This window comes from Xenopus laevis, chromosome 8S (genome assembly GCF_017654675.1).
Source record: "Xenopus laevis strain J_2021 chromosome 8S, Xenopus_laevis_v10.1, whole genome shotgun sequence".
Taxonomy (NCBI): Eukaryota; Metazoa; Chordata; class Amphibia; order Anura; family Pipidae; genus Xenopus; species Xenopus laevis.
In genome coordinates this window covers 80,764,538-80,782,275 of record NC_054386.1, presented here as the reverse complement: position 1 = coordinate 80,782,275, position 17,738 = coordinate 80,764,538, and the positions used below count along the sequence as shown (strand labels likewise).

The window sequence follows — 17,738 nt, the reverse complement described above, 5'->3', positions numbered from 1 at the left end:
AACTCTTTCAGATTATCGCCGTAAAACTGTGAAATCGTATGGCTTATAGAACAAAACCCATGGCAGATCAGGATATCCTCAAGATGTCATCTGCCATTGACTTCTACATGAATTCGGCAGGTCTGCGTTAGAGTACATTTTTCTTCGGACTTTAAACACCATCGGAGGTTAATAAATCACGGAAAATTCGTTTTTTTTTCTCAGAAAAAAATGGTGCCTTGTTTTTACATACATATACATACATACTGTGTTACAATTCTTGTGAGTTCTCTGGCACTCCTACTATTCTTTAGCTGGGATTATCCTGTTCTCAGTGGGATGGGTAGGGGAGGCTATTACCGTGGTACCTGACAGTATATCCCAGAAAATCCTATATATTGAAAAAGTACACATTCTGGTAAATGCAAAATGGCATAAAAAATTGTCTTTTTATCCCAAACTACAAACCTACTCTAAACTTGTAGGTTCCTATTCAGACGAATAATAGACATTCACGAAATTCGACCTTTGATAAATCTGCCCCAAAGTATCTAGCAATCATCAATCTATTTCTGTAATAATAATCGCTTCGAGAAAACAGCAGAAGTGTCATACGCTGGAGTTAAAAAGGTGCCAGGAGACTATGGGTTAATGCTGGTGGTCACAATGTAGGATGTGCTGCAGGTCACATATACCAGCCTGCTTGAACTATGGTAGGCAATACTAATGCCTCATCCTCAGTGAGTGAAATGACCATCAATTGAAACAATAGAATTTATGACAAGGGGTTGGGATCTGAAGCCCTTTCAAACTGCCCAAAGAGGACCTGGGTTAGTCAGTAGTTGTTGTAGAGTTATTGGACATAGTAGCTGCGATGCTACGTATTGGCTACCCGTCAAGGAAGGTATCTCCCACAAGCAGAACCATTGAGAATCTAGGTTCCCCGAGGAGTTGGTTACTGCTGGAATTGGGGAGCTGCTGCGCTTTTGGAGAAGGGTTGCCAAGTGAAGAAGAAGACCCTTCTGGTCTGTGTAAGTGCCCGAGACTGGGAGTTGGTTTGAGGATTTTCTCTTAGTTAACACTCATGCAGTTTGATTTATGAGGTTCCTATTGGATAACTGACTGCACTTTGGGGGGCTGGTACTTTGGCTATGTTGGACTGAGGATTTACTTGGCATCCAACTGCAACCCCTCTGGCGTTTACCAGAAACCACAAGATTGACAATCTGGGCCTGCCAGGGGCCCATTCTATGTGTGTCAACAATCCTCCAGGGGTTCCTTGTAATGATCCAGTATGAGTGCATGCCCAATAAAGTCATATTATTCTGCACATATGCTAGTATGGGGCAGCCAAAATTGATACACTGGAACAAGGAAGTGCTGGAGCAAAGCCCATGGAGCCCCTAGGAATTACATCGACAATAAATCACACAGGATGTGGCCTAAAGTGACTGACACAGGAATCCTGCTTGTCTCCAGCTTCCTTTGTTTTAACTGATTGAACCCAGGCTGTGTGTTTTTCAGTGAAAAGGAAGCAAGGGTATAATAATTTGCCTCCCCCGAAAATGTGAGTTTCCTTGCCCTTTACATGTAAACTCCCATGACCCACTATGGGTAGGTTTGCCACCTTTTCTGGAAAATAAATACGGCACAGCTGGTAAAATACCGCCCAGGTGGCACACTGAGTGTGGGGCAGAGATTAAAACACCCTCAGCAGTGCCCTGAGGGGATACTGGGAGTCAGGGTTGCCAGGTTGGTGGTTTTCCAGCCAAATTGGGCTACTAATTTAAAGCCCATGCGGGTTACTAATTTGGGCTACTTTTTGGGCCTTTGGCTGGTTTGTACTGTGGAAACCAGCCAAAGTTTTTTCTTGCCCTAATGTGCCAAGCACATGCAATGGGACTAGGGTTGCCACCTTTTCTGAAAACAAAAATACTGGCCTTCCTATATATTTATCTTTTTTCCCCTATTAATAACATTGGGATCAACCGCCATTCCTACCGGCCAGGTGGCAACCCTAAATGGGGATTTGTTGGGGTCTCCACCTCAGTCTCCCGTCTCTCTTAAGCATTCCCGCATTTTCCGATGACTTTTCTCAATTTCAAAAATTTTGGGACAAAAATCTGCTGGCCACCAAAATGTCTGAAATTGCATATGTATCATGGCCTATATTGCCTCCTGGTAGGGTTGCCACCTGGCTGGCATTTTACCGGCCTGGCCAGTAAAAATCAGGCTAAAACTAGGCAAATTTTCGCTGTTTATCATAATTTTCCATGAAGCAAAATGGGACAGATTTGTGCGTCATCAAGGGTGGTAGGGTTGCCACCTGGCCGGTAAAAATGATGGCCAATCCCAATGTTATTAATAGGGAAAAAAGAAATATATATAGGAAGGCCGGTATTTTTTTCTGAAAGAGGTGGCAACCCTACCTCCTGGGCCCCCCTCTGTAGTTACACCTAGGGGCACATTTACTAAGCTCGAGTGAAGGATTCGAATGAAAAAAACTTCGAAAATTTGCCTAGTTTTAGCCTGGTTTTGTAGCTGACTGGCTGTTTTTGAAAATTAGACCTGGCAACCCTGCTGGCCTTGGAGTTGTTGCAGTAAGACCAGCTCTGACAGAATGATCTGCTAATCACAGTGGCCACTGTATGTGCTGGGGAGTTGCCGCTCTTCAGGTGCCTCCTCTTTATCACAACAGCCTCATTCCAAGTCTTGTTTGTGTCATAATTTTAATGTACGGAAGAGATGTTAATCCAGACATGTTTGTGGTTTAGTCTAGTCGATATAAGAAGGTGAGACGCACACTACAGAAACCACGATAAAATGGCGGGACTCCCGCCCATAACTACACCCGCTAAACCTCCTAACAAGAAAGCACGAGCTTCAAAACTAATAATTTAGCACCAATATTGATGTCACGGCTGTGGTTGCGACTGTGGAATGGCAATACAACTTGTGGGTAGTTTCCTTCAGAACAAAGAACACGTACACGACAAAGAAATCGCTTCCCAGCTGCCATTACGGAACTATAACTTGCGCAGTATAGAGGGAGGAGAGGCATCAAGAAAATCACCGCCAGTAGGGGGCGAAAACGCTTTTTGCATCCGGGGGCAGGGGCGTCCTAGGAGCTGTGGGAAAGAGGTCGTTGGGGGAAAAGGAGAACGAGAGGAGGAGGATGGAGAAGCATGACACAGCTCTACGCTCCTCGCGACAAAATGGCGGCGGGTCTATCCAGGCGGGGGCGGCGTCCTGTATTACCGACTTCGGTGCTACTTCCCTGCCAGGAAATTTACGGGTTTATACTCTTCTTCGCGAACGAACCATATTCTATCCAGCGGAATGCATTTTTTAACAGAAAATGTAAAACCAAGGTTAATGCGCGGAGGGGCGCGAAAGACCACAGGCGTGGCGATTATGCGCGTTTAACGTGTTTGTTGCTAATGGAAGACTATTCTGAAGTAGAGCGGTTTCCTGGACACAAGATTTATCTCTCACACGAGCGCGTGTTAAGTTAGCAACCGTCTGTGAGTATTATTTATGGCTTTTAACGTATTTAAACCCCGGTATATTGGTGTTCATCTTCGAATGTAATAAGTACACGTCGCAGAAAGCGGTCATTTTATTTATTTTTGACTGATCGGGATGTAGTCACATTCGCAACAAAATGGCGCCGTCTCTTAGAACGTTGCTGAAGGAGAAACAACGTTTTCATCGCGTGACAGGCCAAATATGCCCAGTTTAAGCTCGCTCCCTGGTAACAGCCAATAGCAGTCTGATTCAACACTCCGCCTTGTAGACAGTCTACCAATCAGGGCGTACCCTTCATGTGATGACGTGGAACCAGCGCTGAGTCATTTGTCCTGGAGACTCGAGAAAGGAAGGGCGCTTTCTCTTCATCTTGTACAAGTGCAATTCTTTGCACGACCACTGGAGGCATACAATACAGCTGCTGAGTTTTCAACCAATAGGATGATCGTTTTACACGAAGAGGCGGTTAGAATGAAGATGAATATGCATGCCGGCCAATCATACGTTAGTATTCGATGTGGAGGAGGGACTTTTCCAGCCAATCATCTTCGGATCTTCTCTATAAATTACCGGCCGCCTGGATTGCGGCGCCATTTCGTTGAAGCAGACAACTGGAGAGGAGAGTGGTAGTTTTTGAGGTTTGTAACGTAGGAAGCTAGCAACGCCCCCACTCGGAGTGCGGACGTCCATTCAATCCGTGTCCATCCGCATGGAGGCTGCCGTTAACCCGGCTGTTAAGAGGTACGTCCCCAGTGGCGACCTTGTACACTTGTTACCATTACAATATTTGTGGCATCGAAATATATGTAACAAATAGATTGCGTTTGTGTAGTTTACTCATTCGACTTTATATGGCAGACTATAAAATTAAACGTAAAATTCAAGTTGAACCAGACACACATTTATCTGGCGTATGTGTAGCGTGTTGTATTCCTTCTACCTCCGATCCCGATCCGATATTTCTTTGGCGGGTGTTATGTGCTCCCTCCCTACGCTGCGGCGCCGCCATTTTCTTCCGGCTGTTTTGACTTGTGTTTCCCTCGAGGTGGGGCTCTGCGTATCCTAGCAACGGGGGTCTGAGCAGATTTGGTTTATGCTGGATTTCACATTGTCTAGGGCAAATGTTAAATGATCAAATAGGTGGGTCATGTGGGGTCAGTATGTACCATTTTAATGTGTTATTTAATCAATTCTTAATTTTTAAATTTTACTTTTGGGAGAAAAATAATATATATATATATATATATATTTATATTGTACATTGTACTGTTGGTGCCTTGGGAACTGGGTGAAGTCCCTTTGACTCATTTTGTATTTTAGCAATCAGTTATATAGACTCCCTATCAATAAAATAACATTTTCAAATGATTTTTTTTTTTGTAGGGGACAAAATAACGTCCTTGGTTTTTTAGATTTCACTACAGAATAGCATTTATCGTGTCTGCCAGACTGTGTACGTCTAAATGTTCCTTAGACTGTTTATAGTTTTCTGCTTTCATGCGTATGTGACGTGTAAAGTTTTATTTCAAGGGCAGATGTTTACTTATTTGGTTAAAAGGTGGTAGTATTAAGTCTCAGCCGTGCCCAATGCGAGGTCTACTTTTGGTTATGTTGTCCCATTATGATTTACATCCATAAAAGCATTGTTAGCATTCTGTTCCATGGAAAATATGATTTATATGCTGATTAATGGGATTTTTATTGCTATATATAACAAACCCCTATTTCTTATGTAACCTTAACATATTAAATATCTAAATTAAAAGCAGGAAAAAGGAGGGTAATTTAGAAAAGCTGTTTGTTGACAGTGTCTTGAGATCTACTGATCACAAGCTAAAGGTCTACTGGTAGACCCCAATCTACCTTTTGGGCACCCCTGTATTAAGTGTTTAGTGTGAGATGCAACTCAAATAGCCATGACATGCCTAGAAGGTCCCCCTATATGCCACGTTCCGTTTGGAGCTTCCTTTTGCTGTTGTGTGTGAAAACAATAGGGACTGCTGGTTGTAGTTAATGTACCTTATCAGTACTGTTGGTTTCCTGCTTGTTGTTGTTATCCCACAGTGCAGCAGGCATCTACTGCTTTGGTTTGTATGGGGTGGGGGAGGTCAGCTTGATGTAAGATAACCCACTCTTGCATAAGGATGTTTAACAAAGTGAATTTATAATCTATTGCTTGTGAAGTTGTATGGGTTCTCTGCTGGTGTGAAATCATGTATTCTGGATAAAATAAAGCCTATGGGAGATGTCATTCGCAGTAATGGGTTTCCAGAAAACTTTTCCCATACCTGTATTGCTAGTACATTCATTTGCTGGTTCTATTTACACATGCCTGCGTAGAATTACAGTAGAACCCTAACTTTACATTTTTTGGGTGACCAAAATTTAAAATTATGGAATGTATTATGCATAATATATAGGTGGGACCACAAAACAATGTAAAATGAGGGAACGGCTAGAATTGATGGAATGGTATAAAAATAAATATTTTATTTCCATTATGTAGTATGTAAAGACAATGAAACTGTTGTATGACATTTGTTGTTCTGCAATGCACAGTACTAGGAACACTTCTGTATTCGTCATGAATTCTATTTGAAGCTGCGAGAGGGCCCACTACGTTATATATACAATGAAGTACATTAAATACCTGTACTAAGTTTGCCAGATGACAGGGAAGGTTGCACAACTGCTCGGTTTTAATTCTTGCGTCTAAACCAACCTGCACAACAGTGTAGCTTTTTTTTTTTACATGCCTTGTATATCACCACATCTAGGCACCACTTCAATACTTACCTGTCTGCAAAGGCATATTTCGAACGGATGGTTCTCCATGCAGTTATTTCATAAACAGTTTGTTTCCTCCCTTCTGTGGGGTTGCTTTGGTATTTTCTAATGGTCCCTGTATCCTCCTAGACGTGGGAGATAAGGATGTTTGTGTACTTTCTGTTAAATCCTATTCTCTCCAGTCGTTGAGAGTTCTGTTCTGCAGTTACATTACTTGGTTTTTCTTTGTGGTTACAAACTGGCACCTTTAGAGGGTAAAGGGAGAATAGGAGGGTCTTCAGCTCTGATGTCATCAGTGTCCTTCCTCGTGATGGGAGGGGCCCTTTACCCCATGGTCCTTGTGTCTCCCTTAATGACTGAAGAGAAAAGGATTTAACAGTATGTAAATCTCGTGTATGTATGTTTATACACACACACGCGCACACCTTTTCTTTCTGTACTTAGTGAAGCGTGATGAAAAAGTTAATTTAAAGGACACTTCCATTTTCTGCAGACCACCTTTGGATCTGAATCATGGCATGATGGGACAGTCTGTAGAAGGCACACCAGGGAAAAGAATCCGTAAGCCATCCCTCCTTTATGAGGATTTTGAAGGCCCCAACATGACATCAAGTGTGTTTCATCAGCTGCCTCAGACAAACCCACCAGCTCCTGAGTTTATCAATCCTAAGAAGCCAGGACGCTCTACTAACCAACTGCAGTACCTACACAAAGCAGTTGTGAAGTCACTGTGGAAGCATCAGTTTTCTTGGCCTTTCAGACAGCCTGTGGATGCAGTTAAACTGGGTTTACCGGTATGTATCATTCTGTTGCTATTAGTGCTGTAACGGTTTTTAACCATTGGGAAAGGTTTGTTTTAACTTGCTGAACTGAAACATTGTATTTTGCCTTCTGACTCAGTTTCATTATGTCTCTCAAGAGCATTGTGATTCTTTATGCCCGGCCTGATGACAGTTCTGGGTCTGTGACCGTTTTGAGGCATTTTGTGCTGAGTTCTTTTTGGCAGCGTAAAGTGATCTTGTGGCCCTTTTTTCGAGATTGTGTGAACACACTTTATTTCACAATTAACGTTTTTAAGTTGTGGACATAAACATTTAAGCTGAATTCTCATCTTGTGGAATAAGCCTTATAACTGTCAAATAGCAGATATCTCTGCATTTAAGTGATACTGACACTATACAGCTTTTCAAAATATTAGTGTACACAAAAAATTACCTATGGGTCATGTTGACCGTTCTTCACGAATAGGTCTGCTTTTGTAAGTATTTGTTACTAGAAGTTCTTAAGCCTGACTGTTTTGCCAACCTGACTGTCCCTTCTCAGCCTGTCAGAGTTTCTAATGCTAATGGACTACTGTTGCACAAATATGGCAGCCCTCTCATAGAGAAACATAAGGGATCAGATAGGTAACGTAAAATCATCAGTACACACTTTTATGGCAAAATTATAAATAGCAATCAGACAATGTTATGATAGATGTAAAAAAAAAAAGGTTTAATTTCAGGTGTCACAATCTCTTTAACCTAAACGGCTACCTTACCATTCCAGTCCGCTACATTCCTCCCATTCATCCTTACAAATGTATGGATGTATTTAAGCATTATAGTTAATGCATTTCTACACACAAACTTTGTAGCCACAACCCTCAATATTGTTGCCTCTTACTTATTTTGTGAAATGCAAATTTCCAATTGATGCGTTTCAGATCTACACATCCATGAATTTGTAAAGGACCCCAAGTGTGAAAGTATTAAAGCAACACATACTGATGTCTTGGATTAGAAGTATGAAGGTACTTTAAACTGGTAGGTGTCCTATTGTTTAGTCGTTAGAATATAGTCCTAATTTGCCCCATCAATTGCCTCGTCATTCTTCTTCTGTTTTGGCAAGGGCTACCCTTTTGAAGCAGAGAGAAAGTAGCAATGTACCTATAGCATTATTTTACAGTCCACATGCTGCAGAGCAGGCAGGAACAGACTGCTCCTTGGCAATACAGAAAAGTGTCATATCTTTGGGTGGGGTGGAACTCAAGCCCTTTTGTCTGCTTGTCATTGTTTAGTATTTCCCTGTTGAATAGCATTTAGAAGGTAAGGAATGCTTCATTGAATTCTATATTGCAATTACAAGGCAAACATACAGCCAATTGTGAATTGTTTTTTAAAAGGAGAGCGTTCGATCAGTATAGAATATGGCTGTTATGTGACCAAATGTTTTATGCCAAAAGCCTAGTGTTACCCAGAGCTGTCATCAGGTTCCAAGGTCACAGAAAGCCACCTGAGCTTTTAATGGGTAAGCTGCAACAACAAAAAAAGCTTTGTATGTTTTAGGTGACATGCAGTCATTGTGAATTGTTGTGAAAATATATATGCCTACATTTTTCATGCTTTTCCTTTTAGTTTATTTTGGATTTCTAATGCATCACCTTTTAGCTAGTGATACTTGCTTACAATAAGTTGCATGTTTGGTTTAATTTTGTTCCCTCTTCGTTTTGCAAAATCGTCAAGTGAAAACTAATTTGTCTCCTGGATTTCATGTGTACCCTAAACAGGACTATCATAAGATTATCAAGCAGCCAATGGACATGGGAACTGTAAAGAAAAGGCTAGAAAACAACTATTACTGGAGTGCGTTAGAGTGTATGCAGGACTTCAACACCATGTTTACCAACTGTTACATCTACAACAAAGTAAGCTTATGTAATAATTCGGATAATTCGGTTTGTAAAACTTTGTATGTATGCGTGATAAGATTTCAATCTGTTGCTTATTTGAATTTCTTTCTCTTATTTAAGCCAACTGATGATATTGTGCTGATGGCCCAAAGTCTGGAGAAGATGTTTCTGCAGAAAGTTGCTCAAATGCCCCAGGAGGAGCAAGAAATTCCTAATACTGCTTCCAAAATCAAGAGTGTAAAGAACAGTAAGACTTCTGGTGAGTATGCATGAGACTAAGTCCAGAGTGCACGGTTTTAATTTAATATGACATTGTAGTTCTTGAGCACAGTGTTTCTAGAGGATTTCTGGCCCGGGGTAACAAGTAAACCATTTTATTCTCTGGGGACTGGGAGCATAACAAGCTTCCATTTTTGTTTTAGAAAACTATAACTGTTTTATAGGTCAAACTGCTGTGTGGTGGAATTTAAACATCTGCATGTATGGCCACAATAGCACGGTTTACTTTTGGGGGCTAAGGGCAATGACGCATATATTTGTTTTTCTGAAATTTCCTCTTGAGGCAACCAGTGCCCACTTTTTTTTGTTTTTTATACTACTGGAGAAAATTACCTGCAGAAAGATTTGATGCTGGTGCCTAATTTCCCTTTGTGGCATTTCCATAAAGGTGGTCTGAGCTGTAGTTCTTTTCATATCCGCTAACCCATCCATCAACCAAATGAAATGTTCTGTGACTGTAAACTGATTTTGATAGCGGGGTGGAATAGGCCAGTGTCAAAGTAAATTAATCTCGCTGTTTTACCAAATGGGAGCGTATGGCCAAATTACAGCTTGATCCTACCACACTGAAAACATTCCTTTTTTTATAAGAAGTTGTTCTATTTTTCAGGGCTTACCGGTGGAGTCACCACAGCACACCAAGTACCAGCTGTCTCATCTCAATCGTCTCTGTATCCAAGCTCTCCTGAATTGCCTACTACAATGCTCAGTCTGGCACATCCTTCTATTATTTCTAATCCTGTTCTTAAATCCTTGCCGTCTTCACAGACGGTGTCGTCTGTATTGCCAGGGGCTACACAACCTGTTGCAAAGGTATTTAGTCTGCAGTCATGTGACCTGAATTTTTGTTTGGATTTTTTTTCTCTCACGCTAACTTAAATGTATTTTCTGATAGAAAAAGGGGGTAAAGCGAAAGGCTGACACCACTACGCCAACCACCACAGATATCATTGCAACTGGCGGAGACTTCTCACCCATACAAGCTTCTGAGACAAAGCCTGGTAAAATACTTGCCCGGAGGGAGAGTGGTCGCCCGATAAAGCCACCAAAAAAAGATCTCCCAGACTCGCAGCAGCATCAAACATCAAAGAAGGGCAAATTGTCTGAGCAACTTAAGTACTGTAATGGAATCCTGAAAGAGCTTCTCTCAAAGAAGCATGCTGCTTATGCGTGGCCTTTTTACAAGCCTGTAGATGTATCTGCGCTGGGATTGCATGACTATTATGATATTATAAAGCATCCAATGGACATGAGCACCATCAAGGTTTGTGTGTGATTTCAGACTAAAGTGTTCACAGTTCTTTGACATTATATATTTAATGTGTATGATAGGTGAACAGTGTTAGACCTTATTTATAAGTTGTAAAGTTGACCAAACCTGTTTGGGTCAGACCCTTCTTACCTGTACACTCTGCACCTTAGCTGGCCTGCTTGTTTATTTTTAGATCCACTCTGGACAACTTTGTTACCTTAAGGGTAAGGACTCGCTGGACAATTTGTCGCCAACGTTTTTAAAAAGCAAATTGCGGCGACATATCGCTCGTTTTGTCTCTGAACAAAACCAAATGAAAGACGCAAGCTCCTGTGCCCACAGCGCGTTTGTGAATCGCCTGTAGCTCCAAAACGCACAGAGACCCTTTTCCGAGCAATTTATCAGAAATAGCATGTACTTAGAAAAGCACTGAAATCTCCTAGACACGCACACACATACAGATAAGTAGCAGCAATTGTATTCAAATTACAATGCGAACGCAATGACGCAAGCACGTAAAGACGCCAGGTTACAGCGGGAAGCACAAACAGTTTCCGGTTTGGGTGGGGCACGTATCGCACAGAGTAATGGGATACAAATCGCTCTGTGCCAATAGTCGCTGTGAATCGTCTGTTCAAAAAAGACGATCGTCTTGTCGCCGCAATTTACTTTTTTAAAACGTTGGCGACAAATTGTCCAGTGTGTCCTTACCCTAAATGATTCATGTCAGAAGCATTTTCAAATGGTCTTTCAAACTCAACAGTTCTTTACCTTCAGCCTATTCAAGAGTTTGTGGATTTATTCAAATTGCTAGATTAAAAATAAAGAAATTAACAATTTTATCTCATTTTTCTGCAGAAGAAAATGGACAGCAGAGAATTCAAGGATGCTCAAGAGTTTGCAGCTGCTATTCGCCTTATGTTTTCAAATTGTTACAAATACAATCCTCCAGATCATGATGTTGTGGCTATGGCACGGAAGTTGCAAGTAAGTCTTCACAAATCTGTTCTACTTTAGATAATCTCCCCTTTGGCAGGCTGTTTACATACTGTTTTTGTGTTTTAGGATGTGTTTGAGTTCAGTTATGCCAAGATGCCAGATGAACCCCTTGTTGTAAATCCACCATCTACGTCCTCTCAGCTGCCACCTTCTGATTCAAAATCGTCTTCAGAGTCCTCCAGTGAAAGCAGCAGTGAGAGTTCAGATGACAGCGAGAGCTCCGATGACTCTGAGGAAGAGAGAGCTAACAGACTGGCAGAGCTTCAGGAGCAGGTATAGTAGTGTAATCCCATAATCTTTTCCAAACTGATGCCATGAAAATAAACAAACTAAAGTTTTGTATAGTGTTTTTTTTCCAAAGAAAGAAAACTTGAAGTTTTTATTAGGTTATATTTTGCAATCCAAGAAATGGTACTCTTTAGTAGTTTGGCTAGACTAGCCCTGGTGAACATGCTTCTAAACTCCCCATATAAGATATATATTTAGGACATTAAAAAAAACTTGTGTAAGCACCATCAATACATAAATTTTATTTATTATTTTGTTTTTTAAACCTTGGCTAGCCTATCCTTGCTAAGCACACATTCACACTCAAATGCAGCTATGGGAACATCAAAGTTCTTTGGGACTTTTACTTTTTTTGCTTGGTAATTGACTAAGATGTGCCATTTATGTGTTTCACTTAAGCTCCGTGCAGTACATGAGCAGCTGGCAGCACTTTCTCAAGGCCCCATTTCCAAACCAAAGAAGAAACGAGAAAAAAAAGAGAAAAAGAAAAAGAAGTCGGATAAAAAAAAGAGGAAAGAGGATGATGAATGGCGATCTAGCAAATCCAAACCATCCCAAGCCAAAAAATCTTCCAAGAAATCTGGGGGAGGAATTGCTACCAGCAGTACAATCAGTCCTGCAGTATCTAAGTGAGTTAGATATACTGTAATAAAAACCAATTGAGCAAAGATGCTTTGCATATAATTTGCATTGCTAAAGCTGGACACACGTAAAGAATCTGCCTGCTTGTACAGCATTGTGGGCAGGTTGACTTCAGGGCTAGAAATACATCAACAAGGCCCTCTAACTTTTTAATACTAAATATTGCTGACATGCTAGCAGAAAGACATGCTTTTATGAAGATTAGAATTGAGATTTTTTTTAAATACATAGTGTAAAATGCTAAAGTGATTACCATTTGCAAAGGAATTTAGCTTACCTAGTTTATTTCCTGTGTTTCCTGTCTTTAATAGGAGCAACAAGAAAACGCTTAAGTCTTTACCTCCTCCCCCCTCTGTTTTGTATGATTCGGAAGAAGAGGAGGAAAGCAAACCAATGACTTATGATGAGAAGCGGCAGTTGAGCCTGGACATTAACAAACTGCCAGGGGAGAAGCTTGGCCGTGTGGTTCATATCATTCAGTGTCGTGAGCCCTCTTTGCGAGACTCTAATCCTGAAGAGATTGAAATAGACTTTGAGACCCTTAAACCTTCTACTCTGCGAGAACTGGAGAGATACGTGATGTCTTGCCTGAGGAAAAAACCTCGTAAGCCTTATAGTAAGTGTCCTGAATTCATATATGACACACTTGTATAACTTGTAGCATTGTCTAAAAGCTATTTAGGAATGCAAAATTAGATTTCTTTTGTAAAAGCAAACCATGATCTGCTAGCACAATAAGATCACTTTCATTTCTAAAAATAAAAGATTAGCCAGAGTTAATACTTATTTGCCTTTGGCAAAATCATTTGAAATATATCTATCTTTTAAACAAACTGCACTAAATTAATGGGGATTTTTTTTTGTGTGTGGTGTATTTGTTCACATGAACATTTTTCTGGCTGATAAACGAGTCTTAATTCTGGATGCTGCTTGCTAGCTCGGCTCTATATCATAGCAGAAGTTCTTGTGCTGTCGCGCAGCAATTTCCTACTGCAATGTATACGTAGGATTGACTTTGTTCTTAATCTTTGGACCCTTAGCCACAGATAAAGTGGGGGAGGGGCATTATGAACATAAATTATTGAAATACCTTCATAAAGGTTTAAGGGTGTAAACTCAAAATGTTAAGCTTTGATTGAAAGCTTTGTCCCCTTTCTGATGGGGTGCAGTTTGGTATCTAAACTAGTTGCTAGGCAACCAAGGAAACTTGTCACATGTGGAGAGATCGATGGAAAAGGGGGATTGCAGTTCCAAGTCATGAATGTTGTTCTGATATTACTTTTATGAATATACAGAGACGATAGTTTTCTAAACCGCCTCATACATAGCATTTCAGAACTGTGACCTGTAAGGACCCCAAACATGTGGTCAACTCACGGCTATGGACATTAGTAATGGATCTTGCAGTGCAGAGGTCTGTCTGTCAGCCTTGCTGCAGTGGATTTGCCACACAGCCTATTTTGGGGGCAATTGGTCAGCCCGAACCCATAGGTTTTGTGATGACTCACATTTCTACTGACCTTGCATTGTGTGAATGCAAGAACACGTGCATGGAACGGTTGTCTCTTTAAGTTCCTCACTGCGTAGGTGCATGACAGTTGAGCAGAAGTGCTAAAACTGTCACTTCAAGACAGAAATGTTGCATGCTGTTTTTATGCTCTTGTTCTCTTTTATGTGATCATTATTTAAACAATGAAAATGTTTGTTCTATTTACAAATGTATGATTCACACTTTATGCCTTTTTATTTAATTAAACTTCATTGAGTTTAAACCCTCCAAATACACATATTATATACACCTACTTATACAGAGCTATCGATACACTTTTGTATAAACTATATAGTGAATAAAGTACCCCCTCTTGTAAAATATAAGGATATTATAAGTTACCGAGGAGTTTCATGACCATATAAAAACACGAGGCCGAAGGCCGATTGTTTTTATACAGGTCATGGAACTCCGAGGTAACTTATAATATCCTCATATTTTACAACTGGGGGTACTTTATTAATTATAATACACAAATTTTAGTGAGTCATGTGACAGAAATTACATCACTACTCACCGCTTATAACTGATGACATCACTACTCACCGTTTATAAGGATATAATTTACAAGATATTCATGGCTTTTGTGTATTATATACCAATATCTATATTAACTGTAGATCTTTCGATAACAATTGGATATTATGCTTGTTTTTGTATTTTGTATATCTGTGCGTGGTGTTCCGTGCAGATGTATAATTTATTTCCTAATTTATGCTCTCCTCAGCTCCCCCTAACTCTGTGCTCTCTCCAGCACTTAAGCCAGTGGGGAAAACAAAAGAGGAGATTGCTCTGGAGAAGAAGAGGGAGCTGGAAAAGAGATTGCAGGATGTGAGTGGGCAACTGAACTCTGCAAAGAAACCTCCCAAGAAACGTAAGCATTGTCTTTAAAACTTCATTTTGGAAAATTGCTACCCCACCTTTGACATTTTCACTTTGTTTTTATGCATGTGATTTTTAATAACACACTGCTTTTCTTACAGCCCATGACAAGGCAGAGTCGGCCCATCAAGTGTCAGTGACCCGCCTCAGTGCTTCCAGTTCCAGTTCAGATTCTGACAGCAGTAGCAGCTCCACCTCTAGCTCATCTGACACTAGTGACTCTGATTCTGGTTGAAAGAAATTGTCTCCTCCTTTGGGAGTAAGGGTTTGCTGATTTACAGTCAGAAGTGGTTCTGATTTGGATCTGCAGGAACGGAGCCCACCTGAACCATACTGCTTTCTTTGGGGTGCTAGGGAGTCTGAGGCCTTAGACAATAGGAGGAGGTAATGATTCCTTACTATGAATCATACATTGGAGAATGTGGTTTAGTGCAGTAGGCATATCCAGGAGGGGAAAGATCATAGGGGGTACTTTTTTTTTTTTGTTTTTTTTGTTTTTGTTTTTTACTTCCACCCTACTTTAACTTCTTATGGAATTCATAGGTGCTGGCGTGGATACATTTCTCTTAGCATTAACGCTTTGTATCCACAATGGCTTTTCTGGTATAGCTCGAGGCTCTGTGTTATCTAATAACTGTTTTGTTTCTTCCCCCCTTACCTGTTCATTTACCAACCAACAAAAGCTATGATCTGGGTGTGTGCTATTACATCTTTTATTATTTACGGAGATTGTTCAAGTCCGAGATGAAGGCTGTGTTTAGTTTCCCGAGGAGTGATTTGTAACTAAGGTACTCTGAAGAACCTCTTTTTGGCAAAGTATTACTGTCTCTTCTTCAGCCCTCTCCTGCATGTAGCGTTTATTGTAAATAGGGCACTTCCTTTATGGACATGCCTTTCTTAAAGCAGTCCCAGCTGCAACTTCAAATGACCCTTTGTTTAGAGCCCCTCCCATAATTTTTTTATGTATTTATTTTAGACATCAGAGGGAAAGCTTTTCCTTTTTGTTTTATATTGTAAAATAATTGCAAATGGATCCCTGTTGATGCAGGGGCCAGTGTAGATGTAAGATTTTATAAAGATGTATGTAAATATATAATAAGTTGCACAGGCATGTTTCTTGATGTAAAGGGTGACTTTTTTTTTTTCTTTTTTTTTCTTTCTTTTTTTACATTATGGGAAAAAAGCTTTTCTTTCCTAATTGTCTTCTATATAGCATAATCTTGCTTTGTCTTGTATTTTTTTTCTTCTTGTATTTGTTCAAACCCTTTAGTTTTGAGACATGTAAATAAAGAAAAAAAACCAGTCCATGCTGTGTGTCATTTATAATCTGTACGTAGAACCACAAATTGTGTGTTGCAATAAAAATGCAGTAAAGCAAAATGGTGACTATTCAGAAGGGACCTATATGCAGCGGAGAAGAAATATTCTTTCTGAATGAATAAACAATTGTGTTTCACAATCAGGTGGAGTTTTTTTTGTTGATTGTGATGCAGTACGTAATGTAGCATCTGTAGTGTATGTCATACTAAATCAATCTTTGCAGTTAGCTGTGGAGTTGTCAACATCTTTGTATGGTGCTCAATATCGCTGCATTAAAGAAACTTGACAGAAAAGCTGGTTTTACTTCATGTTTTAGACAAGATTAAAAAACCTAAGACATCACCATTGCACTGCATGAATGCCAAGCTAGAAAAGAAGTAGTTTGTACCAATTACACAATAAATTACATGTGCCCCAGCTTCTGTCCCAACTACAAGCAAGTGCCAATGCAAAGTCATAAAATTGTCCTAAAAGATGTGGAATTCTCTCCCTGAATCAGTGGTACAGGCTGATACATTAGATAGCTTTAAGAAGGGGTTGGATGGCTTTTTAGCAAATGAGGGAATACAGGGTTATGGAAGATAGCTCATAGTACAAGTTGATCCAGGGACTAGTCATATTGCCATTTGAGTCAGGAGGAAATTTTTTCCCCCCTCTGAGGCAAATTGGAGAGGCTTCAAATGGGTTTTTATTGCCTTCCTCTGGATCAACTGGCAGGCAGATTAAAAAAAAAAAAGCTAAAAGGTTGAACTTTATGGATGTTTTTTTTTTTTTTTTTTTTTTTTCAACCTATCACTGTTTCAAACAAAGTGGCTCTTTTTCAAGTGTTAATGCACATTACACCTAGACTTTAAATCTATATAACTCCACCCCCCTGACATGATAGGTTGCTAGTGATTGTACAAATTGAGGTCACTGCAATGGGGAGCCTGACTTCTTGGTGATCTGAGTAGGCACAGTAGTCCAAAGTGGTGATGAATCCAAATAGTAAATCCATTAGACGGTAAGTCCACTTAAATCCAATAAGATGCATTTAACCCCTTGTACTGCAAAACTTCCTACAAAAGAATCCAAATAGCTTACAATTTTTTTTTTCCATGTACACGAACAAACGCATTACATGAGTAATACACTGATGACATTATTACATGTCTTTATAGCGGTACTGCCCAATATATCTTACCACTTAGAAGTTCTGACACTGTAGGAAATCTTGTTTCTATTCTAATTTCAAACTATAGGGCGGCCGCATCAAATTCTCGCTGAAAAGAGACAGAATCAGATTAAATTCAGGTTAGTCCAGTTGTAGCCAACATTGTGCAGTATCTAGTTATTCTAAGAAGCATGCTACACTCCATTGGTCGTTCATACCTGCTGGAGTCAGGCTGTTAAGTTTCTTAATCCATAATGCTTCATTTTGTAACAATATTTTTCTGATGTCTCCACCGCCACTTCCAACACTAACCATTTTAACTGGGACACATGATGCTTGTTCAAAGTGACGTGTCAGTTGTTCTATAAATGTCCCTTATGTTCTTTTATCCTTTCTTTCACTTTTTTTG

General features: G+C 40.1%; 1 protein-coding gene across 5 annotated transcripts; it reads left to right on the top strand.

Moving 5' to 3' along the window:
- The first annotated feature begins 2,773 nt into the window (after positions 1 to 2,773).
- On the top strand, positions 2,774 to 16,469 carry brd2.S (bromodomain containing 2 S homeolog). Of its 5 annotated transcripts, none has more exons than XM_018233213.2 (12): positions 2,774 to 3,503; positions 6,788 to 7,088; positions 8,843 to 8,980; positions 9,086 to 9,224; positions 9,855 to 10,057; positions 10,140 to 10,508; positions 11,355 to 11,483; positions 11,562 to 11,768; positions 12,183 to 12,412; positions 12,737 to 13,041; positions 14,702 to 14,848; positions 14,958 to 16,469. In XM_018233213.2, exons 2-12 carry the CDS (start codon positions 6,813 to 6,815, stop codon positions 15,089 to 15,091), a joined length of 2,277 nt encoding a protein of 758 aa, XP_018088702.1. In that variant the 5' UTR covers positions 2,774 to 3,503; positions 6,788 to 6,812; the 3' UTR covers positions 15,092 to 16,469. The 5 variants fall into 5 exon arrangements, with proteins under 5 accessions (XP_018088702.1, XP_018088701.1, XP_018088700.1 ...); XM_018233212.2 differs by lacking the exon at positions 2,774 to 3,503 and adding an exon at positions 3,521 to 4,145; XM_018233211.2 differs by lacking the exon at positions 2,774 to 3,503 and adding an exon at positions 3,521 to 4,248 and having other exon boundaries at positions 14,729 to 14,848.
- The last annotated feature ends 1,269 nt before the right edge of the window (positions 16,470 to 17,738 follow it).

Coding starts and splice junctions, on each gene's coding strand:
- brd2.S (XM_018233210.2), top strand. CDS start 4,217: ATGGAGGCTGCCGTTAACCCGGCTGTTAAGAG. Junction 4,249..6,787: donor GTTAACCCGGCTGTTAAGAG/GTACGTCCCCAG, acceptor CATTTTCTGCAG/ACCACCTTTGGATCTGAATC. Junction 12,413..12,736: donor ATCAGTCCTGCAGTATCTAA/GTGAGTTAGATA, acceptor TGTCTTTAATAG/GAGCAACAAGAAAACGCTTA.